Source organism: Hemiscyllium ocellatum, chromosome 30 (assembly GCF_020745735.1).
Source record: "Hemiscyllium ocellatum isolate sHemOce1 chromosome 30, sHemOce1.pat.X.cur, whole genome shotgun sequence".
NCBI classification, from domain to species: domain Eukaryota; kingdom Metazoa; phylum Chordata; class Chondrichthyes; order Orectolobiformes; family Hemiscylliidae; genus Hemiscyllium; species Hemiscyllium ocellatum.
In genome coordinates, this window is record NC_083430.1 from 20,408,168 (window position 1) to 20,435,627 (window position 27,460).

At 40.7% G+C, this 27,460-nt stretch overlaps 1 protein-coding gene across 1 annotated transcript in view; it reads left to right on the forward strand.

The window, feature by feature from the left end:
• csmd2 (CUB and Sushi multiple domains 2) overlaps positions 1–27,460 on the forward strand; it is a 605,906-nt gene that overhangs the window by 528,437 nt on the left and 50,009 nt on the right. Inside the window, exons 52-53 of the mRNA XM_060847269.1 lie at positions 3,813–3,995; positions 25,324–25,500. Coding sequence (XP_060703252.1) covers positions 3,813–3,995; positions 25,324–25,500 — 360 coding nt within the window. The remainder of the gene's footprint in view (positions 1–3,812; positions 3,996–25,323; positions 25,501–27,460) is intronic.

Below are 27,460 nucleotides of genomic sequence, written 5' to 3' on the forward strand. Positions count from 1 at the left end.
GTGTTTTTCCAGCACCACATTTTTCAACTGGGGTATAGCAAACTCTATAAATCCATGCAGTAACCAACCAGTAACAGAATATCATCCGGAGAATGATACATTTAATCCAGTTCTCTGCTTTCTGTCTGTTAAGTGGTTCTCAATCTGCACTCATATTATTTTCCCTAATCCCATGTGCTGTATTTGTATTTGGGATGTTGTCAAATGCCTCTTGAAAATCCAAATGAACCAAAAGCAGTGGCTCTGCTTTATCAGTAATATCCTCAGAAGCTGCAAGTTTGTCAAACATGACTTTTCTTTTGTTAATTCACATTGACCCTGCCCAATGTTACCATTCTTTTCTAACCATCCCATTATATTCTTGATAATAAATTGTAACATTTTCAATATTATGTATGTCAAACTAAATTGTCTTTAGTTTTCCATTCTCACTCTTCATCCTTTCTTTCGTAGTGCAGTTACAATTGCTTTCCACTTTATAGAGAAGTTTCTAGAATTTTGAAAGGTAATCACCAATGAATCCAGTAACTCTGTAGCCAAGTCTTCCAACACTCTGGAATGAAAGTCATCTGGTTAAGGGAAATTCTCAACCTTCAATCCAATTAACATTTCAAGTAAGAGATCTTTGCAATACTAATTTATCTTGGATCCTCTATTTTGTAAGTCCCTTGGTCAATTAGTATTCCTGTGAGATTTTCCGTATTTTCTTCTGTGAAAACTGTTGCAAAAATAATTGTACCTATCATTGCCATTTCTCAACTATCAATTATTCTGTCCCCATCTGAAATGGGACTGTATTTGCCTTAGATAATCTTTTCCTGTTTTCTGTATCTGCACTCAATCTGCAGATTGTGTACCTCAGTAGTTCACTTTCTTTTTTTTTCCCTTTATTGTCCAACTTATTGGTCCTCCTTTATTGGCTTCTAAATTATTCCCAGTCATCAAGCTTTCCACTTTTTATGGCATCCTTATAAATGACTTCCTATGACCTGATGCAATCTTTACCTTTGATTGGTGAGCACGTTTGATTTACCTTACCCTTTTGGCATTATGTCTGAAAGGAATGTAAATCTATTGTAGACTACGTAGTATTTCTTCAAATTCTAGCTATTACTAGTCTATCATCAAACCTTTTTGTGTACAAGACCACCCCATAGTCAACTTGTCCTCTTACCTTGATAATTTCCTTTCTTCAGATTTTTATCTTAGTTTCAAAATCAGTCAAACTTGATGCAAAAGGTGACTATTAATTAGACCTTTCTCATTACACAACACCAAATGCAAAATAGCCTATTTCATATTTGGCTTCTCAATTTACTGCTACAGAAACACAACCAGTGCACAATCCAGGCATTTAATAACCCCGCCCCCCCGATGTCACCTATTTTTATTGTATTAGCTATGTAACGTGCATCTCTAATTCCTCAATGTTATCACTGAACAAGTCAGATCCCAGAATAAAGTCTGGCTTGGTGAATCAAACAAGATCCTTACCAAACCTTGAAAAAACAGCTCACCCTGGCTTCTGTTAATCCATTGAATTTTTTTTTTGTTTCTCTTGTCATAAACCCCACAATATACTCCAAATACCATTTACACTCCAAGAGGCTGACATTGCCATGATGTTATGGTTTGAGAAAAACTAACATAGTTAATTTTTAAACCTTTTCAGAAAATTAGACCAACACTTGTTTGCCAATAGTTTAAAATCCAAAGTCCTAAAAATGATATTTATGTGTGTGTATATAAATTATATACCTTTTATCAGGCCTACATTTGGCTAAATGCAACGACTACCTCCCTAAATAAAACAATATTTATATTGCGTCCTTCCGATCATTAAACATCTCAAGGACGTTCAGAAAAATGTTGTCAAAAGGAATTTAACGCACGTCATGAGTTATTAGGGCAGATCATCAATAGCATGGCCCAGAATGCTGGCGCTGGCAATGACAGGCACAGAAAGGTCTGTAAGCATATGCTTTGCTGACAGCACCAGACTGAGGAAGACGGGAAGGCAGATGAGTTATTTGATGCTGATGAACTAGACTGTCCCTATCCCTCTCCTGATGAGGGGCTTTTGCCCGAAACGTAGATTTTACTGCTCCTCGGATGCTGCCTAAACTGCTGTGCTTTTCCAGCACCGCTCTAATCTAGACTCTGGTTTCCAGCATCTGCAGTCATTGTTTTTACCTCTCCCTCTCCAGCACTGTCTGCAGATTGGTCTCCTCAGCCATCATCCCCTTTCTGTGATCTCTCCGCCACCCAACTCTCAAGAAGTTCCATGCTCCCTGGCGATGGGCCCTTCATTGAGCAAGGAGGCTATGTCTGAGGCCCAGGACTCCTGCTGCAACTGTTTTCCATCCACTGCTCACTCGCACATATTCAGATGGAGCTGATAACGTCGTTCCAACAAATGTGCGCTTCTTGCTCTGTGTGGTGGTGGCATTCACAACAAACACAACCATTCAAGTTGGCTCTACAGTTATGTCACTGGCCAAAATATACGTTCATAGAAGACTTGGCTGCCTCTCTGGCTTGCTGAAATTGGGGCCATTCAATTCAAAACCTGCCATTTCTTGCTCAAATCAGGCAGTTTAGAGAGTGGCAACAGGCCTGTCCCCAATGCAAGACCCCAGGGTCAGAAGTCCTATTCAATTAGAATTGGTGCATCAGAGGTCAGTAGTTCTTGCTGAGGTCAGCAATATTAATTGACTACTGCCAGAAGATCGACCAAGACCAAGAGGACCAAGGTGTCGCACGCATGCATTCTCTCATTTGTGCATTAATCAGTTTACTTGGTGGGCCCGCTCTTTCTGTTATTAAATTTGAAGGTGAGATAATAGCAGCCCATGCTAGAACAGTCCCTGAAGTGGTTAGTAACTGGTGGTAGGGCAGGATTGTGAATCTTGGAGCTTCCCCCACAGATCTTAATTCAAGTGGAGGCAGGAAGGATTTTGAGATGACAGCATTCTGCTGATGAAGAGCCTTTGCCATCTCCAAGCCTACCACTACAGGACTGGAAGATTCCACTCATTGACACAAACTCGAATTCTGATTGTCAAATCAAGATACTCCTTCCGCCAGATTACTCCTTGAATTTAAGCATTGTCTCTCATTCCATTTCCAGCTAATTGCTTCACACTCTGGGCTGAATTTAATTCCCCAGCCAACAGGTTAACTCTCTGATGAAGATCTCCAGGCATCTTGAAACAGCACCATGAGAGAACGATGAATAACATTATAATTATAACTATAAAGAATGATTTCAAATTCATGATCTCATCTCATCATTGATATTACATTTCATCTTTACATTCCATAAGCTACAATTCTGGTTGTCTTTTTCATTGGCTATCCAGGTGTGATTGAACACTCTTATATGAGAAAGTTTGAGGGTTGGGACTGAGACAAGGTGGGGGGAGGGGAAATGAGGAAACTGGAGAAATCTGAGTTCATCCCTTGTGGTTGGAGGGTTCCTAGACGGAAGATGAGGCGCTCCTCCTCCAGCTGTCGTGGACTCTCCGCCCCTACCCCCACTCCGGCCTATCACCCTCACCTTAATCTCCTTCCCCCAACGCACTTCCAACACCCCTCCCCCAAGTCCCTCCTCCCTACCTTTTATCTTAGCCTGCTTGGCACACTCTCCTCATTCCTGAAGAAGGGCTCATGCCTGAAATGTCAATTCTCCTGCTCCTTGGATGCTGCCTGACCTGCTGCGCTTTTCCAGCAACACATTTTCAGCTCTGAACACTATTATAGTTGAAAACAAATTCTTACTTATGTTTGATATTCTTTGCATTGCATTGCAGATAATAATCTTGGATACTGTGGTGACCCAGGACTCCCAGCACATGGCATTCGTTTGGGCAAGGATTTCCGAGCGAAGAACATACTTCGATTCACATGTGAAGCTGGTTATGTTCTTAAAGGATCTTCGGAACGTATCTGCCAATCAGATGGAACCTGGACTGGGATCCAGCCAGAATGTGAAGGTACGTGACTCATTGGGTTCTCGAACAAGACAGCTAAGGAGCTGGCATAGAAGGTCATGCAAAAGAGGTCTTTCCAGCGTTTGAGCAAGTAGTACATGCTTGACAAGTTTTTAATTAGCTATTTAATAATTAGCCAAGTTCTTTTAGCATTGTGTGCTTCACAAAGTCATTAGTTGCCCTGCCAATTGTCTTGATAGTTAGTTGAGTTAACCAATAAATTGTATAACACCTCTTGCTATCACTAATCAAAAGCTAACCAGTGCATCTGTTACAAGAGATTAAGGCTGTAGATATTATTTATTTTCTGAATTTATATTAACTTGTATTGAATATGGGGTTCAGTATTTATGAACATTAATCAATGAAAACGTAATAAACTGAAGTTTCCCTTTCACCGATTTTTATCCAGATAGCATCACTGTTTTATATTCCTAAAAGTCTACATTTCATCAACATCAGGGTTCTGTATATCTGTTCTTTTTTAGGTAATCCATTCTTAAAATAAATGTTTTCAAAAAATCCAAACTTCTCCAAGCTAGGATTTACATTTTGGTCGATATTTTATGGTGAGATTATTTGCACTATGATTGTCAAGGAATTTATAAAAGGACATCTTAAGAGAGTTTGATCAGCGATAATGTTTAAATGGAATTAATTAAAGATTTAGCTAAAAGGATTGATTAAATTGATTTTTTAATCAATCTCTCTTTAACAAATCAATAAAGAAAAGTTGATTAAAAATATGGCCGAAGGGAGACTGATTAAAGCATAATTAGGGATGGATGATGACCAAAGATGGCTCATTAAAAGGATGGTTGCAGAGTGACTGATTAAGGTGATGATCTCAGTCTAATGAATTAATGTGAAATCCAGCCCTGTAATCTGGTTATTTATTGTTTGACACATTACTGGTCTCAATAGAGAAGATAAACTGAAAGATTGCCTGCTGCAGATTTGATGCTAAATTTCATTTCAGCTCAAGTGTGAAAATAATGGACAATGGAAATTACCTGAACTCAGATGGATCTCTTCAGAGATTATGGTGTTGAATAAGGGTTTCATATTTCACACTTCATCCGACCTGTCTTCACCACCAGCATTTGCATGCAAAGGAAGAGTGAGAATTGCCTGTTTCACTCTCACTCTGGATATTATGAATACATCTTCAGTGCGACTCAGAAGGACTTTGTATTAACCTTTCTGAGATCGTTTTAAATAGTCCATATAACAAATTGTCTGAAGCATATGCAAATGTGTTAGTATCACAATAAAAGTACACTGGTTTGTGCACTAGGCTTTTTTTTGTTGTTATCAGAAGTGTACCATCTCTATTATTGTAGATGCATTGTGAATACTGCTGTGATATTGATCGGTTCATATACAAGTTAAGTTTTGGCATGGAATATGGTGTCACACAGGTTTAGGAGACCACATGGTCTTGCATTTGGCAATCGGGAAATTAGGAGAGTAAAATATAGTCTTCAATTCAAGAGGAGAAATGGGAAAGCAATCTGCAAAATAGTCTCCATCGGAAACAGACCAAATATAGTAAAAGACATAGATATTAAATGTGTACTTTAATAAAATGAGCTGCATTCATCAGGTGAAGTTGAACATATTGAATATCATATGAATTTATTTGAATTTAACTCAGTTGATGAGCAGATCAAAAATTGTAGCTCAGAGAGTAGTTGAAATGTTCAAGGAAGCACTGAATACACACAAGTGAAAATGGAGTAGAAGGAATATGCTGACAGGGTGACATGGGAGGAGCTAATTTAAAACATAAACATTGGCATGGATCATTTGGGCTTTTTATGTGGTGTAAATACTTTGTAGTACATCATGGCACCTAATGAAAGCCTTCTGGCTGATGGGAGTTAATTTCATTACCTGTAGAGGAAATCACTAAGATTAAAACTGATGAGTCTTGTTATGGTTCAATATAAGCCAGATTTATCATTTTAAAGAAAACCAACATGCAAGAACAATTTGTGCAATGCTCATTTTCATAGCATGAGGGAAAAGGAAATAGTCTCTGCTAGTTGTCATTTTCTGTCACTCATTGCTCTGAGAAGGTGATGGTAAGTGGTCTTCTAAGACCACTGCAATCCACGAGTGATGGTCTTTCTGTTGTATAGGGTATTGACATAAGATAACATATGTCAGCAAGTCAGAAATGGTGGGTAACTTACAGGGGAACCTTTGAGGTAGCAGTGTGTCCAAGCACATGCTGTACATATTGTCTTAGGTATTAAGGGTCATAGGATTTGGAGCTGTTGCCAAAGAAGTCTTGGAGTGATTAGAAAATCATTGCGAGATCCAATTTGACAGTCAGCCAACAGATTCCGACTCGGAGACCAATTGGTTTCCTGGAGGGCCAACCTGCCTCCTTGTGTCATGCAGCAGCTGCAAAATGTCTGTAGAGGGTACCTCTAACACTAGCCTATACCACCAGCGACTTTTCAGTAAAATTCCATGTTTATTCTTTCTTGTTCTAAGTTACAGAGAGGAAGTCTTACCCTTCCATCATTTACTTGTTGTCAAAACCAGCTGCTGTTTTCAAGCTGATCATTTCTGATTGGCCTTCCAGCTTTAAGAGGTCATCCCACGAACCTTAATTATCTGCCCCAGGGAAAATTACAATGAATGATCATTTTTAAGTAAGTACAGGCTTCTGAATCCACTTTTACCCTGACAAGAGCGTTCAAAAGCATGGCCTGTTTCTCTAACCAGTTCTTGACCTACTCTTCTGCCTCATCGAGTCGATTTTCTGATCAAGGATATGAGTGATGGGAGATTTGTGACCATTTAAATCAACTTTAGATGCATTATAGCTCAACTCCAGGGCTGGTGGGACTTCCATGCTGACATTCCGAGGTAGTAACACTACCACTGCAGCATAAGATCCTTTGTTATCATCAAAATCTATACCAAAATCAGCTGCCTTTCCATTTGATCTACAATCGCTGCACAAGGCAGTGGTACCTTTCATGAAATTAAACCAACAAATTGACCACAGTAGTTTGCAAAAAAAAATGGGAAGTTCCTCTGAAATGTGTATGCAATCACTATGCAACTGTCTGTAAATACCAGCAGAATAATGATGAAGCAGAAAGCAGTGAAACAATAAATAGAATTGAAAGACCTGTACTTGAAATTTGACTTGGAAAAATAACTTTATTCCGATGGTATCATTAAGGATGACCAAGAACAATGTTGTTAATATTGACAGCAATCCTTGCACCTCACTGACCATATATATACAACTGCTAGAAAGAGGAATGCCTTTAGTAAGTAATGAATTTTAATTTAAAATACATAGAATTCTTCAAAATCTGCATGTGGTGAAAGTTTCAAAGGTAAAATGATAAAATCATGAAAAAGCCTCATTGTCTAAATGATGTGGTGTATTCAGAACAAAGTATTCTGTACAAAGAAACAAGAACCTTATTCATTTCTAAGCCACAGGAAAAAGATGCATCTACACAGAAAGATATGCCCCACCAAAACAAACGGAAGTGTTCTATAAATAAATCTGGGTAGAATGAAACTTGAGTGGTAGGAAGCTGCTGTTACAAGACAAGATCCAAGAAAATACCCATTCCCTCCAAAGATATCAGATCAACAACTTCATGAGAATACTGTGTATTTAATGAGTTTAAGAAAATGGATGTAGGTTTGCTCGCTGAGCTGGAAGGTTCATTTCCAGACATTTTGTCACCACACTAGGTAACATCATCAGTGAGCCTCCAGGTAAAGCACTGTTGGTATGGCTTACTTTTTATTTATGTGTTTAGGTTTCCTTGGGTTGATGACATCATTTCCTGTGGTGATGTCATTTCCTGTTCTTTTTCTCAGTTGATGGTAAATAGATTCGAATTCAGTGTGGTTGTTGATAGAGTTCCAGTTGGAATGCCATGCTTCTAGCAATTCTTGTGTGTATCTCTGTTTGGCTTGTCCTAGGATGGATGTGTTGTCCCAGTCAAAGTGGTGTCCTTCCTCATCTGTGTCGAAGCACACTAGGGAGAGTGGGTCATGTCCTTTTATGGCTAGTTGATGTTAATGAATCCTGGTGGCTAGTTTTCTGCTTAAACACGTAAAGAAAATGCGGGCCATACCACCACTGCTTCATCCAGAGGCTCACTGATGAGGTTGCCTCGTATGGTGATGAAACATCTGAAAACGAACTTTCTGGCTCAGTGAGCAAACCGACATCCAGAACCTCAACCTGAGCTACAAATCTTCTCAAAATTCAGTTTAAGAAAATGTTAAAAAGGAAGTGAATCCATGACCTTCTTATTCTCTTTTTGAAGTATGTGGTAAGGTGCTGTGTTAATACATCATTTGGACCAAAGCTAGGGGAGTACTCTGATGTGCTTGCATGTGAAGTCAAGCCAATAATCCTGCAGAATTGTCTCTGAAGTCTAGTAGCTGCATCCATAATGAATAAAATATTGAGCTGTTCTTTCGAACACTCTTTCAAGAGAATAATTTTTTAAACACAAGGTCATTTTTTTTTAACTTAAGTGCAACCCAGAATCTATCCTGTGGAACATGTCAAATAATTAGTTTATTTTTAGTGCTATATAAGTCTAAAATCAGGAAAGTCTAAATATTAATTGTGTCCGGTACTCACCTAGTCTCACTGAGACATGTGACTGCTACTACCTTGAAGTCTGTTGTAGTTTGAAACTGCTGAGAATATACAGTTCATCAAAAGAGAGGCCAGTATAATACTTGGACTTGATTATCTTCATTTGCAAGAGTACTGTCTCACAGAAAAATATAAGTCAAATTAAGCTTTCAGGATTAAATTAAGGATGATGGGAGTGGTTTTTTTTCTGTTCATGCTTTTATTTTCTGTCCCCAAAAATCACTGTTCCTTGATTTGATTCTCAGCTCAATATCATTTTGCACAGTAATTATCTCCCTATCACATGCATATTCCTGCTTTGTAAATAAAACACCTGATAGAATTTGGCAGTCAACCCACCAGTGTCTGTCCAAAGGGATGGATTTGAGACAAACACAATGATTTGTTTCAACACAGCAACTTCTGGACTGCACCTATTGAATTCCTCTTTTAAGCTCGTCAGGTGTCCCCAGGTGTTTTCTGGGTAGAACCATTTTAAATAGTGTTTTCTCCAAACTCAGGAAGCATTGCTGCATTTTGTTTTTTTAATTGGGAGGACCGCAGACCAAGTTTCGATCTTAATGCATTCACAGCATTGGTCACATGTGCTAAGTGTCTGTCCTTACCCTGCAGTTCATAGTTCAGCTTGTTTAATTCAGGCTTTGTGTCTGTAAGGAAGTCTGAAGTCAATCAACCATGCATTGTCTGACAGCTTACTGCACACTTCATTCCTTGATTTTAGAAAAAGTGACAATTTCAGGCATCAGATCTGAAAATACTTGCAGGACCTGCTCTCAACTAACCCCCTTGTATCTGCATGAAGGATTAGTTCAGCCGACGGCAGCGCTAATTTTGTCAAGTTAGAATTTTACAAAGCAGTGCTGTGAAGGGCTTTTTCTCTAATCAAGTTTATAATCCAAACAATTTACACTACATGAGAGATGTCTGTAATTTTGTTCGTGGATACTTGCTAGTGCTAATTTACAAAAGTCGGGAAATCAGGATCATTTTTCCAAACTGAAATGAAGCCTGCATTTGTGCCAAGCCTCGCTGGTGAACCATCAGATGTCACAGGAACCAGTTTCTTGACTAAAATGTTGCTCTCAAGCACCTTTTGAATTTTCTATGATATCTTACCCCATATTCTCTCTTTAAGGGGCAAAGGGTGAGTTTAGACATTATATCCTTAAAAGCCATGAACGCCAAAACAATCAACTGGGCTGTGCTGACTATGTCAGTGGATTCTAGTGGATTATATTGAGAAGCTTTCAGTCCTTCAGGGTCTGTCGCAGCTGCTGAAAGATGCCGTTGGACAAAGATTCCACTTATCTTGCTACCATAGAAGCATCATGTGACATGTTCTGGATTGCCATTGTTGTGTCTTCTTTATTCTTAAAGTCATTGAACAGACTTCGTGGCCTCAGTCACTGCTTCTTTAATTTTTCACCATCTGTGAAAGATATCTTGTGATTTGCTACAAGGTGGAAAATGCAATACAGCCATTAAGGTTTGTTGCTGGTCGAGATTAAAATGACTTTTGAGCTTTCAAAGTGACCTTCAGCTATCATCATTTCTTTTTAGGAAGCGTGCTGTTCAAGGTAAGAGTGTCCTTGAATTTGCTGTGCATCGAATTGTTCCTAATTTCTCGTTTTAACGATTCATATATTTTGGTGATGTATAAGTGAAACAGTTTCACTTTTACAGTTGTGAACAGAAATTCATTCTCCCACTCAATATGGAAGTTGGACACTGGGGTTTCTTTCTGTGTGCTCTAGGTTCATCTTTCATCATTATTGCTGTATCTGGTAGCGCATGGCACCACTCTGCCATTGGCCACCGGTGCAAGCAGGCAGCAGAGTAACAGAACAATGAGCCGGCTCCTGCCCAGAGCCCATCCACTCCTGTCTGCATTCCTTCTTTGTTTTACTTTTGCTTCTGCTCCTTTCTTTTGCCATCCTTTACCATCTTCTTCTCTGAGGCGGGTTGGTCACCAGCACTGCCACATCGGTGAGAGTGAGCTGCATACACATCAACCGATGTGGTTTCACCCGGTGATTGGGGGAGGTTACAGTGAAGATATTCTCCCGGTGATCAGGGAGGGGTGACAGTGAGGACATTCTCCCGGTGATCGTGGGGTGTTGTGGTGACAGTGAAGACATTCTCCTGCTGATCAGGGGGGTTGTGGTGACAGTGAGGACATTCTCCCGGTGATCAGGGGGGTTGTGGTGACAGTGAAGACATTCTCCCGGTGATTGTGGGGTGTTACGGTGACAGTGAGGATATTCTCCCGGTGATCGTGGGGTGTTGTGGTGACAGTGAGGACATTCTCCCGGTGATCGGGGATCGTAAGGACATTCTCCCGGTGATCGCGGCCAGTGAGGACATTCTCCCGGTCATTGGGGTTAGTGACCGTGAGGACATTCTCCCTATGATCGGTGGCAGGGACAGTGAGGAGAGGACATTCTCCCGTTGATGGGGAGCAGTGAGGACATTCTCCTGGTGATTGTGGGCGCGGTGACGGTGAGGACACTTTCCCAGTATTTGGGGATGGTGGCATTGAGGACTTTCTCCCTGTGATGAGGGCGAGGTAATGGTGAGGACATTCTCCCCATGATCGGGAGCAGTGATGGTGAGGATATTCTCCTGGTGGCCAGGGGGCGGTGACGGTGAGGATATTCTCCTGGTGTTCTGTGCGCGGTGATGGTGAGGATATTCTCCTGGTGGTCAGGGGGCGGTGACGGTGAGGATATTCTCCTGGTGTTCTGTGCGCGGTGACGGTGAGGATATTCTCCTGGTGGTCAGGGGGCGGTGACGGTGAGGATATTCTCCTGGTGTTCTGTGCGCGGTGATGGTGAGGATATTCTCCTGGTGGCCAGGGGGCGGTGATGGTGAGGATATTATCCTGGTGTTCTGTGCGCGGTGATGGTGAGGATATTCTCCTGGTGGTCAGGGGGCGGTGACGGTGAGGATATTCTCCTGGTGTTCTGTGCGCGGTGATGGTGAGGATATTCTCCTGGTGGTCAGGGGGCGGTGACGGTGAGGATATTCTCCTGGTGTTCTGTGCGCGGTGATGGTGAGGATATTCTCCTGGTGGTCAGGGGGCGGTGACGGTGAGGATATTCTCCTGGTGTTCTGTGCGCGGTGATGGTGAGGATATTCTCCCGGTGATCAGGGGGCAGTGACGGTGAGGATGTTCTCCCAGTGATCAGGCGCGGTGATGGTGAGGATATTCCCTCGGTGATTAGGGGGTGGTGACCGTGAGGACATTCTCCATGTGACTGGGGTGGTCACCGTGAGGAAGTTCTCCCGGTGACTGGGGGCGATGACCGTGAGGACATTGTCCTGGTGTTTGGGAATGGTGGTGTTGAGGATATTCTCTTGGTGATTAGGGGGCGACGACCGTGAGTACATTCTCCCTATGATCAGGGGCATGGTGACGGTGAGGACATTCTCCTGGTGATTGGGAACGGTGACCGTGAGTATATTTCCCCAGTGTTCAGGAGTAGTGACAGTGAGGAGAGGATATTCTCCTGGTGATCAGGGGCACTGTCCTGGTGATCGGGAGAGGTGACAGTGAGGACATTCTCCTGGTGATCAGAGGCAGTGATGGTGAGGACATTCTCCCGGTGATCGGGGGTGGTGACGGTGAGGATATTCTCCCTGTGATTGGGGGGTGGTGACAGTGAGGACATTGTCCTGATGTTCGTTGGGGGGGGGGGGGAAGGGGAATGGTGGCTGCGATGGTGTCCTCTCGCTGTTCGGTGTCTGTGGTAGTGGCAACGAGTGTATTCTTCCATCGCTCGAGACTGACGGCAGCAGCAGCAAGGTTGTTCTCATGGCGTTCAGGGTCAGCAGCAGCAGCAGCACAGCTCCTCCAGTGATCGTGCACGGCAGCACCGAAGCAACAGACTCATCAAGGTGGCAGTGCCGGCAAGGGGACTTCTGCAGCCGAAGCAGGATTCGTGGCCTGGCAGCGGAGCCATAGGCTCTCAGTTGCAGGGCGATTGTGGGTTCAGTGGCATTAGTAAAGAGATAGTGCCTGATGTTGGGTAATGCCTACATTGGTGGGTCTGGTTAAGGTAGTGGGGGTCTCCCTTGAGGACAGGTGCTGGCATGGGCAGGGTCAGAAAGACTGATATTCTGAACTTCTTACCTCTTTATTTTCCTAATTTATTCCTATGAGCTATTATGCTGGACTATTTATTTCTTTACTTTTCTTTTGTTTCCTAAGTATTTGATTTTATGTATCTGTACCTCATTACCTTTGTACCTAAGATGGCTCTGTATTGAGGCGACTGAATACATGTGACAATAAAGCCAATTCAATTCAATTTAATTCATTGTCGGGAGGCCTCTGAATCTGCACCTCTCAAACATTCAGAACATTCCCCTGGCTTCCCAATGTGGCATCACAGGAGGTGAATTCTATCATCATGATTTACTTTTCTCAAGCCCCATTAATTTACATTGTTCAAATATTGGACATGGGCCAGAACAGTGTTCCCCTTAGTTTTTCTTTGTCCTGCATGGAAGCATTAGATAAACAACGGAATAGACTAAAACTGCACGTTTACAGGTAAGACTCTGAGTGAATCCCACCATTATAGTTCATGAAATTAAATTAAAGTGTGGAATGAAAACCTGGATGGTTAGAAATGGTGTCACCACTTATCCAAGAACAGTACAAACACGCCCTTCAGCTCTCCATCTCTATGCTGACACATTTTGCCCTTCCATACAAAAACTGTCTTCACTTACAGAATCTGTATCCCTCTATCACCCTCCTTTTCATGTATTCCTCGTTGTTTTTAAAATGTATTTGGTTCACTAATAGGGAAGAACTCTGCCAAGCGTATCTGGTCTGCCTGACAAGGGACTTCAGATCCATGATGATGTGACTAACTCTTAATTGTCCTATTAAGGATGCACAATAAATGCTGGCCTAGAAAAGACACTGATAAGAATGAATAAAAATAAAATTGTGTCACAATAATGCACTTTGCCTTGCACCATCCCACCTTTGGTCATTTAATCCGACATGGCTTTCCCTTATCCCAGAATCTCCCTTCTTTACTTTCCTCACCTCCGCCCCTTTTGTTTTGCCTCTGTACTTGCTGCATTTCTGAATGAGGGTTATCATCTGAAACATTGGACTGAATTTAGCGACAAGTAGCTCAGCAGCCCTGATCTTCTTGGAGGCAACTTCCAGGACTCCATCCAGTTAAGGAGCTGGAAGGACCAAGAGACACAGTAGAGGACCCAACCCCCCACTGACCAGCTTGCAACCCCACTGGGAGAAGTGGGCAAGTTGAGCTGAGAAAAGGGATGTGAGATTGCCTTAAGATCAATGAGTCCCCAGAAGAATTATGAAGTTGTGAAGACTAAATGAGTGAATAGCTGCCAAGTCATCAGGTTGAAGGAGGTTCCTCTGTACAGGATGGTCTGTAGTCACAGCTATAAGATAGCTGATCCCTGTGGTTCAATGCAGGAGATAAAAAGACAATGTCAGTAAATCCTCGGTCTGCTATATGGAAGCTGTGTGATTCCCACTTTGCTCCTGGTCTAGTCTCCAAGTCTGTCCCCACAGAACTGTGGGAATTCAGCCTATTAACCCTGGTTCATTCCCCAGAAATGCTGTCTAACCTGCTGCTGCTTCATTATTTTCAGTTTTCATTACTGAAGAACAGTAAGAGCAGTCTTTCCACCTCTGACACCAAGATTGAACCCCAACCATTTGAATGACTTTAATTTCCCACTTGGCAATGCTAATTCCCTAGTCTCAAACTAATTTTAGTGAATCATCAGCACAAATCTGCCCAGAAATTGGCACCATGCATCTAGCCACACTGCAAGACGCCAACATAAGTCACAAATGAAAATATAGCGACGTGTAAGTTAAAGGTTAGTTATCCATCCTCTTGCTGAAATAAACAATGACCTTGAAACCATTCAATTATTTGTAGCATTTTCCTCTGCCATCCAAATGTGTGAAATCAAATAGCGATCCATAAATCGTTCTATGTTTTATACAATGTTGATGAAAAAAAAAGCATTGGCCAATATAGAACTGAACATGTGAACACATAAAATAAATTATTATTTAGTCCATTGCCCTATCTGCTCCCTTCAGCACTTACTTTTTTCCCCAGCAGAACACAGTTTCCTCACTATGTACCATCTGCGAGATGCACTACTGCGTCCCATCAAGGCACCATTAGCTGTCCCTTAGAATGTAGAACATTACAACGCAGTACAGGCCCCCTCGGTCCTCGATGTTGCGCTGACCTGTGAAATCAATTTGAAGCCCATCTAACCTACACTATTTCATTCTCGTCCATATGCTTATCCAATGACCATTTAAATGTCCTTAAAGTTGGTTGCAGGCAGTGCGTTTCATGCCCCTCCTACTCTCTGAGTAAAGAAACTACCTCTGACATCTGTCCAATATCTACCACCCTCAATTTAAAGTTATGTTCCCTTATCCAAGGGAAAAGGCTCTCACTGTGCAGCCTATGTAACCCTTTGATTATCTTATTCTCAATTAAGTCACCTCTCAACCTTCTCTCTAATGAGCCTTCCAAACCCATGACTTCGATCACTTAGAAGGAGAGGTGCAACACCAATATCCGCAACCTCCCCCTAAAGCCGCATGCTGTCCTGATTTGGAACTTTATTTATGTTCTTTCACTATTGCTGGGCCAAAATTCTGGAACTCACTTTTTAACAACACACTGGCTAAACCTACATGACAGCGATGACAGTAGTTGTGCGGTAATTAAGAAGAGGGCAATAAGAGATGGGAAATAAGTGTTATCAGTGATACTCATATCCTGTGAAAGAATAACTAAAGAGTACATTAACTGCCATGAACAACCTGCTGCAAAATGTATTACATTTTTTCAATTGATAATTTACTTAAATGCATTCATTAAGATTTGGAGCAGCCGATGTTGGACTGGGGTGTATAAAGTTAAAAATCACACATCACCAGGTTATAGTCCAACAGGTTTATTCAGAAGCACTAGCTTTTGGAGCGCTGCTCCTTCATCAGGTGCTTGCAATGAAGGGGCAGAGCTCCCAAACGCTAGTGCTTCCAAATAAAACTGTTGGACTATAACCTAGTGTTGTGTGATCTTAAACTCTGCATTCATTAAGTTAATCGATTCATAAACATAGGGCGCAGCTTTGTATTATTTAACTATATTCAATTAATTATGCCAAACTTTGGCATTACCCAAACCCACAACTACCATGATGTTAAAAGGGAAGTGCAGTAGGAACAAGGGAACATAATCACCTCCAGAGACAAAAACAATTGCAGATGTTGGAAGCCAAAGTAGACGAACTGGAGGCTAGAAGAACACAGGCAGCATCAGGAAGTGGAAAAGACAAAGTTTCAGGGTATCACCCTCAAAGTTGACTTTCAAGTCTCACACCGTCCTAATTTGGAACTAACTGCTATTCCTTCATCATTGTCAGGTCAAAATCCCAGAACTTGCTACTTAATGGTATTGTGGCAGTATAACACCTAACAGATCGAGCATCAAAAACAGAAATTTCTGGAATCAGCAGGTCTGGCAGCACCTGTGGAGAGAAGTCAGAGTTACCATTTCAGGGCCAGTGGTCTGCAGTTCTTTCATTTTGTTACTCAACACATCAACACCTAAAAATGAGTCATTTATAGTGGCTGATATGCAATAACCATTAGCTATGTGTGTTTGTATCAGTTTCTGAAGATGCTCATTATAGGACGTTAACTTTGCTGTTTACTTCTCATAGAAGCAGCCATTCTGACTTTCAGGTTCATACATTGCAGACGTGATCTAAAATGTTGTCAGTTATCTATTTAGGAATTATGCAAGATACTCAGTTACTGGACATTTCCAGAAGCTGTTGGAATTGAAAGGAGCATTTGCAACTTGTGTGACTTCATCTATAATGCTCAGCAAGCCTTGTGTTAACAATCCTTTGGGTCTTGCTTCATGGCCTGTCTGCCTCATTGCCAGAGTCAACAGCACAAGCTGATTCTATTTGCAGCACAAGCTCACTTGGTTATACTGGCAGATGGACACATTTCTTTGACTGAATTATCTGTGGGTTCTGTTCCCATTTCACCTTGAATCAGAGATCCAGGTAACAGACTAAAGTTGGATCCCTCAACTATTCTCTGTGACTGAAGGTTTTACGAAGCTTTTTTCAAACAGGTCAGTCACTTTCCCTCAAAAGGTATCATGTTTTCAAAATCATTAATCCATTTTTTTTATTGGTATAATGCATCCTGTTGTCCTTTTTTTTAAGCCAGCTTGTTTATGTATTACACAGTAGGAAAATTTCAATCACACTAACACACTCACTGGGCTATATTGGGATCTGTGCTTTCACCACATGGACTGTAGGCAAAGGAAAAGGCTAACCAACACTTTCAAGGAAAACTTGAGAATGACAATAAGTATTGTCCTTGCCAATGGCACTCATCCCAAAAATGAATATTTCACTTAAAAAGGTGACATTGTCCTCCATGAGTCAATATGTTTCAGTTTGAAGATGACAAATCAAACCATCTGCCACAGACTCTCGTGACAGATCAGAATTCATCTTGCAGTGAGTTAAATTTGTTTTCTCTGTATTTGGACTATTTTGTTCAAGCTGCTTATTTAAGCCTGGTTACCAAACACTTAGCAAAATTGGTTTCCCATATTTTCTGATTCTCCCACTCTCCTCTTCAGCATCTCAAAATTTATTGCTGTATAAATCTCTAAATGAGTCACCTTGAAAAGAATTTAATCCTAAAACATTATTTTTTTTTCTTTTGTGGATTGATTTAATAAGCTTTGATTCTTCTGGCCATCTCTGCATACAGCCCATGTCTTTTTGAAATGGTATTTGATCAACCTGTGCTGTGGATTATTTTGTTGTAGCTGAAATACTTTGAAAGATTTCACCAGTCTCTACGTTTCCCTCTGTCTGAAATCTTTGATCTGTTCTGGAATACCCTGAACTTGTGACAATCTATGTGCAAAGAGTTGATTTTCCATTCATGTATGCAATCTTTTGCAGCAGTCCTATCACATTCAGGTGAAACTGTTTTATTCTCTGAGGTAGTTCACTGGTCTTGGTTTGACCCAGAGAGGTTTGAATAAAATATGTCCCAACTTAGTGTGGAAAGATTTTATAATGAGATACTCATAAAAATTCTGACCCCCCACTGTCTTTTACTAAGCACCCAGCTGATGTGTTTTTCTCATGAGGCATTTGCCTCTGAAACCTAATAATCTTCCTGCAATTCGCTCCAAAGTGTGAGGACCCTAAAACTTAAAGCATGAAGGCCAGAAATCACCTCAATAGCATTTATTTTCAACTTGCACAGAACAAAATGTGTAAATTTGGTGAAGTGCGGACAAAATAATACACTATATGTCCAATGAGATTCCATGTAACCCTTGTACTATTGTGCTCCTCATCTTTATGCAAAACAGCCTAAGCAATACAGCACAGAAATGTGTTTGTCTAACTGCACCCAATGGAGCTATGTTTCAGCTTTGAGGGTGCAATCATTCCTATAGGACTGTTGCTTCATGTCCGTTTAATCAATGTACAGGACTGTAGCATTTATTAATCCATTCATGTGTTTTGACAAGCCAGTATTCATTGTCCATTGCTATTTGCCCTTTGGATAGTAGTGCCACTACCCTCCACACGTACATCTTGTACAACTGTAGGCCTAATATCGAATATATTCCGCTATATTCCAAATTATGGGGCCATCATTATTATCCATCAAGTTTCTCTTTTCACCTCTGCACCTGTGGTATTGTTCAAAGATTTTCGAGGGTTCTTCTAAACATAACTTTGGCATACGGGAAATGACTTGCTCTGGTAAAGAGGTAAAGAGATGCCTGCATCTCCCCGTCAAGCCAGGGTGTTGAACACCAGCATCTTGTGATGCCAAGCGTTTGTCATCCTTCAGAAAACTGGAAGCCAATGAGCCCATTCTGTATGAAGAAATCAATAACAAATTTAACTTTTGTCTTAAAAGATCCCCACAGAAGATTGATTATCTGCTCCATTGCAGTTGTAAGTACATCCCTTAAACCATATGCAGCTTGCTGTTCAACCTCAGGGGCTCTGCTTAACTGAACAATCTACCAGTATCTATCATGTCAACTCATTAGCTGTGTGCTGGGAAGATGAGTAGTTGAAATCTTTTTCGACAGCAGGAATTTGCAGATACATGGGTACCATTGAGAAATTTGTGAAGACTTATGTGAAACAAGGGTTGAGAAATCTGTCAAAAGCTATTTGCAACACGTGGAAAGATTAGAGAACCAACTGATGCATGAAAACCCACTTACTTCAATTGGTAGCTGTGGAGTAAGATATTAAGTATGTGTGAAAGCTGGCATGGAATACATATCATTTTGAATCCTAGCACAAGTGGTTCTATGACATTGATACTAATGACAACAATCTTAATTCTTCTCTAAATTTGCACCTCCTCTCTCCCTTCTGACAGCTGGCAATAACTTACGTACATGGTCAGGTTTAGCCACCAACACCAAAGATGTTCTTCCAGTGAATTTTTGGCCAGGTCTACAAGAGAATGCAGCAGGAGTTAATAAGGCATCAAATTCAATAACTTTGGTTTCTTGAATGTATGCCCAAGGCTAGAGCTTTCTATGTGGCCAGCTTGAATTAAACAAGTAGCCTTGTATGTTAGAGTCTTGTTTTATGTTGTTGCTGCCTCCAACAGTTTTTCTTCCATTCAGCTAAATTTGAAAGAAATCGTAAATTGTTGCTTTAGGATTGGCGGTGTTAATTAAATCCCTTTTCTGGTCAATTTCAGCAACTGAGCCGCACTTGCTTCTCTCTGTTGGTTATAAGGTGCTAAACAAAATCAGTTTGGCACAAGCAGTCAGGTTCCTAGTGTGCACAAGTCGACATTCCAAAACTGGCCATTTATTCTGCACTAATTAGCGTTGTTCTGGCAATCTCAGCCAGACAAGCTGCAAGGCTGACAGGTGTGTGAAGCTAGAGTGTCGCAACACTGCCTGAGAGGGCTTTTACTTGGACCAGAGCAGAAGAAATTTCACTCTGCTTCATATTATTGTTGCCTATAGCTGTTCAAAGGTCCTTGATGCTTGCATCCAAATTGCAAAGTATTTTATCAGTAATGGTGACATCCCTCATCTTCAGTAGCATGGAAGAAACACCAAAAGCAAAAAGAAACCAATTCCTTCGTTTGTATCAGATGTTAACTATTGCAGGACATCTTCTTTGTTGCATATTCTTTGCTCAGCTACTATGCACAGGGTTATGTTAATTTAAGCCAATGGTTTTCAAACTATAGCACACAGCAAGTTAAATCTGAATTAATTATTCAAAATCAAAGGGGAAATTATCAGGGAAGCGATAAACATACTTGTGATTAAAAAGTATTGCCTGCAGCTTCATCGCAAGAGGGTCTTAAATCCTTTGTACTAATGCGAAGCCAGAATTGAAAATCATTAACCAGGTTAATTTCATCTCACTAATGATGTGACAGTTTTAGTCAGGAGTCTGTACTCCCAAACTCCCAGACAGGTCTCTCTGCTCCCAGACTCCCTGACAGAATTCTAGTGTTCCACAAATTCACAGACAAGTCTCTCTGCTCTCAAACCCCTGGACAGGACTTACTGCTCCCAAATTCCCAGCTAAGATCCACTGCTCCTGAACTCTCAATCAGGAGCTACAGCTCTTGAACTCCCAGACACAATTTCAGTGCTCCCGAATTCATGTTGTATTATATCTCTCAATTAAATATTTGCATACCTTTTAAGGAACATACTCCTGATATCATTGCTGTACCATAGCATGTGACCTGAGAGTATAACGTTCTCATATTCCACATTAGTTGAAGTATGACACTCTAATGGAAGCATGCTGCTCAGTTATATTCTAATGGTTGTGTCTAATAGTTAGTGGCAATGGACATGTGTTGGATTCTTCAATGTTACCATTACCATACCAAGTTTCTTATGTTACAAGGGATAACATAAGCATTGCAATGCCGAGTCTTCTGCTGGAGGCAAATTCACATCACTCCCAGCTAAGACTCATTACTGTCTAACTACTAAATGTCTGAATGATTGTGAGCCACCCAATGAATTCTCTTAGGCTTGATGCCAGAGGTCCCTTGTATCACATTTATTAACAAGCAGACAAGTACAAATGAACTGTTCCCCAGTACTTACCCATTGTAGTCTATGTCCAACATTGTGTTTGCCTTTACAGATCTTTTCCTTTGCTGTCCTTATACCTCACTATGTTTATCCTTCACAGACCTTGTCCCTCACAGTGGTTTTTCTCTTTTCTCCTTGGCCTCCAAGTTTTTGCCTCCTCTATGTTTTTCAATCGAGAAGTTCATTCCATATAATGTGTCCCTTCCCACTTTAAATGGGCGTTTTGAAATCAATAATTCCAAGATAAGTCATGTTGTGGTTCACTTTAGAGTTTAGGTTTTTAAAAATTAGTTCATTCTTCCAGCTCATCCTCAATGTTTTTTCACAGTTGTGCTGAGAATCAACCTCTTGCCTTGATTTAAATAGTAAAATTGCTCCAATAATCTGACTGTTCCATGAGTTGTTGCAACATAAATGTCCACAAAATCCCAGTCAAACCATCAAAACACAACTAACTGACTGACTGCTACATAGGACAAAAGCAATCCATTCCAGATTTATTTCAACTGTAAAAATTACTCAATTTATTATGATGTGGAGGAGCAGGCGTTGGACTGGGGTGGACAAAGTTAAACATCACACAATACCAGGTTATGGTCGAAAAGTTTATTTCGAAGTACTAGCTTTCAAAGCACTGCTTCTTCATCAGTATTGTGTGATTTTTCAACTTAATTTTTATTATAGCACACTTAACTTCAAAAACTGCAGTCAGAGGAAGGATTTCTAATTTATGCAACTTAAGCTATATGCCTTGAAACGCCCAAACACACACATGATGAGATGGGAGATGGGCAATGGGCAAATGGGTGGAAAAAATATACGAACAGGGGAAATAAAATTTTGAAGTCCACACTTCCAGCTGACAAGGTGGAAAGTTCATTTTTCTCTCCCTGGCCTTTTGAGTTTTGCAATGCTAAGATGTTATTCTTTGTAACATGGTGGTTGTCATATGATTTGATGGATGTTTGTTGATCAGCCTCTTAGTGTGAATATTTTCTTTAAAACTATCTGGGATTTTCTTTTTTTAACCATATGGTAAGTGAGAAAGAATGGTGTCTACAGCCGAGATGTTTCCACTCTCTCCTTGTCTCACCACTTAGAGCTTTTTAACATGCTGCAGCTCGACCAATCAGAGAGCTGTTGCTGGGCAGAATGTGAAGAAATCAAGATGGTGCTCAGTCTTGATTTTCCCCCACCCCTTTTTTGCTTCCATTCAAATACACAACACACTTTTTTAAATTCAAGTTGGAAAACATTCTTATTTTTCAGTTAAGGTTGTGTGATATGAACATCATTTTAGAGTCCAAAAAAGAAAACTATTGAGTCTCTTACAATCTTTACGAGCTGATTTACAAATAAAAGTTTCTAGTCTACTCCTCTGTCAGCAAAATGATGTTTTATAGTAAGCCAGTTATTGCACATGCACAATTAATTTGTTTGGAGCAATATTTCCCCAAATATTATAATCATCATGGACTAATAATCCTCAGAGACAGCAGATTTGTTCTTTGCACTTATTAGTCTCTGTACTGCTAAAGTAGTTGGGTCAGCAAAGATAGCTGGGAGGCAGTGACAGTTACCGTAAGGGAAATTGCCTGCTATAATATTGAGCGGTCATAATTACATGATATTTTTGTAATGTAGCATTTGGTGCATGTGTAGCAGAGTGAGGGACTCAATCAAGAAGAATAAACAACTTAATCTCTTTTTTTGAGGAAGCAGGCAGAGAGTTAATTCATTCACAATTGTTTTTCAAAGAAGCCTGGGGCTGGAGATTATAAAAGTAATTAGAAGATGCAATAGGTAAATGTGTCAGTTCCATTTATCAAAAGAGATTTCATCTTCATTCACAAGGGTACTTCAGAAATGTGAGCAAAATAATTCATTGAAATCTGTCAGACAGTGGCTGTTTGCTGTTTATAGGCTTCATGCGTATGTATGCGTGTGAGAGAGAAAGACACATAGACAGAGAGAGATTCAGGAATGTGGCATTCCAATAGCATAGAGAAAGATTAGACTACATAAGACCACAAATAAATCACTCTTTCTGGTGACAGCACCATTTAAATGTGACAAAGAGTTGAGGGAGGAAAGGTTTCAAGTGTAGAGCAACAATGACAACCAAGCTTCTGACCCCAGATACCCTAACTGAAAGAGAAAGGGTATCTGATGAAAGGTTAAATTTGTCAGGGTTAGCATTATGATTTGGATCTGTTTTATTGATGCAACATTTGGTGCATTTTCACACATTTACAGAAAAATACTAATCGAGGACTGGGCACTGCTCTTATTTAATGTTGACAAAATTGCTTTGTCAATGGTTTGAGACAAGATTAATGAACATTCTATAAATTTAACACAAACGAAGCAATCTGATCTTGAGTGAGAGACTCTGAGCATGAGAATTGGAAAGACTTCATCTAATTCCTTTCTGTGACTGAAATAAATCAGTGGACAAATCTCTTTTCCTAACAAGAAAATAATTGGTCAAGACAGGCTGAGGCATGTTATAATTGTAAATGGCACTGGATAAAAATACACGGTCAACCAGAATCCATGCAGTGCAGGAAGAGGCCATTGGCCCATCAATCTCACTGACTCTCTGAAGACATTCCCACCCCATATGGAGTTTTTAACCATAGCTAATCTACCTAGTTTGCATGTACCTACATGTTACGGGACAATGTAGCGCAGCCAATCGATCCATCCTGCACATCTTTGGACTGTGAGAGGAAGCCTGAGCAACCGGCAGAAACCCACACAGACAAGGGGGGAAAATGAAAACTCCACACAGACAGTCAGCCGAGGCTGGAATCGAACCCAGGTCCATGTGAGGCAGCAGTGCCACCTTGCCACTGTGCCACCTTGCCAGCCTTGTTTAATGTCTGTGTGCCCCTTTATTGAAAGTGTAATGACTGCCTTCTTATTACTTTCCAAAGATCCCTTTGGCTGATCCTTCAGAATCTAGGAGACCAATTCAATCATATCTGGCAGTTGGCTTGAGATTCAGAATAGAGAATTAAAAGTGACTTCCAGAGGTCTGTTTCTGACATTGAAGTATGAATCCATTTTTGTAATTTTAAAACATAGAACATTACAGCACAGTACAGGTTTATCGACCCTCGATGTTGCGCCAAACTGTGGAACCAATATGAAGCCTATCTATCCTACACTATTCAATTTTCATTTATATGTTTATCCAATGATCATTTAAATGCCCTTAAAGTTGGCAAGTTTACTACTGATGCAGACAGTGTGACAGTACAGGGGACAACATTTGCTATCCTCCAGTCTTCTGACACTATTCTTGTAGACAATGATGATATAAAGATCAAAGGCTCTGCAATCTCCTCCCTGGCTTCCCAGAGAATCCTAGGATAAATCCCATCTGGCCCAGGAGACATCTATTTTCACACTCTCCAAGTTGCTAACACCTCTTCCTTGTGAACCTCAATCCCATCTAGTCTAGTAGCCTGTATCTCATTATTCTCCTTGACAATATTGTCTTTTCCCATCGTGAATATTGACAAAGAATATTTATTTACCACTTCCCCTATCTCCTTGGACTCCATGTACAACTTCCCTCTACTATCATTGATTGGTCCTAATCTTTTTCTCGTCAGTAGTTTTTTCCTGATATACCAATAGAAAGCTTTAGGGTTTCCTACCTGCCAACGACATTTCATGTCCCCTCCTGGCTCTTCTTAGCTCTCTCTTTAGGTCTTTCCTGGCTAACTTGTAACTCTCAAGTGCCCTAACTGAGCCTTCACATCTCATCCTAACATAAGCCTTCTTCCTCCTCTTGACAAGAGATTCAACTTCTTTAGTAAACCACAGCACCCTTGCTAGATCACTTCCTCCCTGCCCAACAGGTACATAATTATCAAGTACATTCAATAGCTGTTCCTTGAATCACCTCCACATTTCATTGTGCCCATCCCTGCAGTTTCCTTCCCCATCCTCTGCATCCTAAATCTTGCCTAATTGCATCATAATTACCTTTCCCCCAGCAATAACCCTTGCTCTGCGTTACTTACCTATCCCTTTCCATCGCTAAAGTAAACGTAACCAAATTGTGGTGACTATCGCCATCATGCTCACCTACCTCCAAATCTAACAACTGCTCAGGTTCATTACCTAGTACCAAATCCAATGTGGCCTCACCCCTTGTTGGCTTGTTACATACTGTGTCAGGAAGCCATCCTGCACACATTGGACAAAAACTGACCCATCTAAAGTACTCAATCTATAGTATTCCTAGTCAATATTTGGAAAGTTAAAGTCCTCCATAACAACTACCCTGTCTACATCTCTGGAACCATTCAAAGGTCTATAGAAAACTCCCAACAGGGTAAACTCTCCTTTCCTGTTTCTAAACCCAACCCATACTACTTCAGTGGACGAATTCTCAAATGTTCTTTCACTACCATAATACTGTTATTTAATATAATACTTTTTCTTTCATGATTGACAGCTGTGTCCTGTGGAAATCCTGGAACACCGCGTAATGCTAGGATAGTGTACAGCAACAAACTGGTTTTCTCAAGTTCCATTACCTACGCATGTCGGGAAGGCTACTATTCAACTGGCTTGCTAACTAGACACTGTACTGTGAATGGAACGTGGACCAGTGTTCCTCCGCAATGCACAGGTCAGTTTTGTATTTCCATTATCTCTTTTGTGTGGCACATATCAAAATTGAACCTAATATTGTCAAGCTGCAAACAATAGAGCCATTTCATTTTACATGTGTAACACAGTACATTTTAGACCCTGTTTTCTTCAAGTAAAAAGGGACAACAAAGCCTGGGAATCATATCCAACATTTGCAATATTTGTTCCTGCACAAGCTTTCCTCTGGCAGGCTAAATCTTGGCGATCTGAACGTAAAATTCTTATTGTGTATTGGGAAAGGAAATTAGTACGATTCATAAATGATGTAGCACTAATTGGATTATCCCAATAATATGCTGTGAAAGTGACACTGAGGAGGAAGGAAAATTAAATATTGGATCAAAAATACTTTTTTCAAATTATGTGCACAGGGTGGGAAATTGGTATTTGTAAACTGATTTTTGTCCTTTGCTACAGTTTTCCTTGAGTTTTGCAATCAAGCCCATCACAACTTTCAGTCCAATTTATTCCAACAAACCTTATCTACTTTGTGTAGGCCTTGAAATCTTCTCTTGTTCTTAATTTCCCTAAAAGAACAGAGGGACATACGATTTAGGAGCAGGATGAGTTCATCTGACCCTTCAAGGTTGCTGTGCCATTCAGTTATATCATAGCTCATCTAGTTGAGGGTCTCAACTCCACTTCTTGTCTGCCCCCACAACACTTGTCTCTCTTGTCTTAAAACAATGTATCTGACTTACAGCCATAGAGTCATAGAGATATACAGCACAGAAACGGACCCTTCGGTCCAACTCATCCATGCCAACCAGATATCCCAACCTCATATAGTCTCATTTGCCAACACTTGGCCCATATCCCTCTAAACCCTTCCTATTCATCTACCCATCCAGATGCCTTTTAAATGCTGTAATTGTACCAGCCTCTTCCACTTTCTCTGGTAGCTTATACCATACACACACCACCCTTTGAATGAAAAAGTTATCCTTTGGTCCCTTTTAAATCTTTCCCCTGTCACCCTAAACTTATGCCCTCTTGTTCAGGACTCCTCCACCCCAGGGAAAAGACCTTGCCTATTCGCCCTATCCAAGCCACTCATGATTTCATCAACCTCTATAAGATCACCCCTCAGCCTCTGAGTGAAAACAGCCCCAGCCTATTCAGTCTCTCTGTATAGCTCAAACCCTCCAGCCCTGGCAACATCCTTGTAAATCTTCTCTTGTTCTTCAGTCAGGTCAGTGTTCTTGTCTCGACTGTTTTATGGTAAAGAAAGACTTTTTGAAAGAAAGAAAACTTCTCTTAAAAGTGAGGACTTTTATTCCTAAACTGTGTGCCCTAGTACTGATACTTCCTACAAGAGGAAGTATCATCTCAGGATCCACCCTATCCAGTCCCTTTAGGATCTTATATTTTTCAACAAGATCACCCATCAGTTTATTAAATTTCCAATGGATAAAAGATCCAACCCTTCAATGTTTCTTTATAGGAGTGAGCTGAATGTTCTGTGAATTGGTCCAAATGCAATGCTATACTATTTTATTAAATAAGAAGGCCTCTTTTTCACACTGTCCTCCAGATGTTGTCTTATAAAGACCCTAAACAGCTGGAGTAAAGTTTTCAGACTTTGATTTTACATTTTCCTTGCAATAACCACCAACATTTAAATTGCCTACCTAATTATGCGTTGCACCTGCATACTAGCTTCTTTTGTGAAAACCAGGACTCTAGGATCTCTTTCTAATCCAGCATTCTGCAGTCTCTCTCTCTCTCTCTATTTAAGTTAGAGTATTACTTTTCTATTCTTCCTGTCAAAGTTGCCAATTTCATATTTTTTCTTGCATTAAACTCCATGTGCCAATTTTTTTTGCCCACTGACTTGGTTAATCTTTATCCTTTTGCAAACTTTCTACTTGGTCTAACAACTTACTGACTTATCTGTCTTGGTATCATCAGCAAATACCATACATCTAGTCCCCATA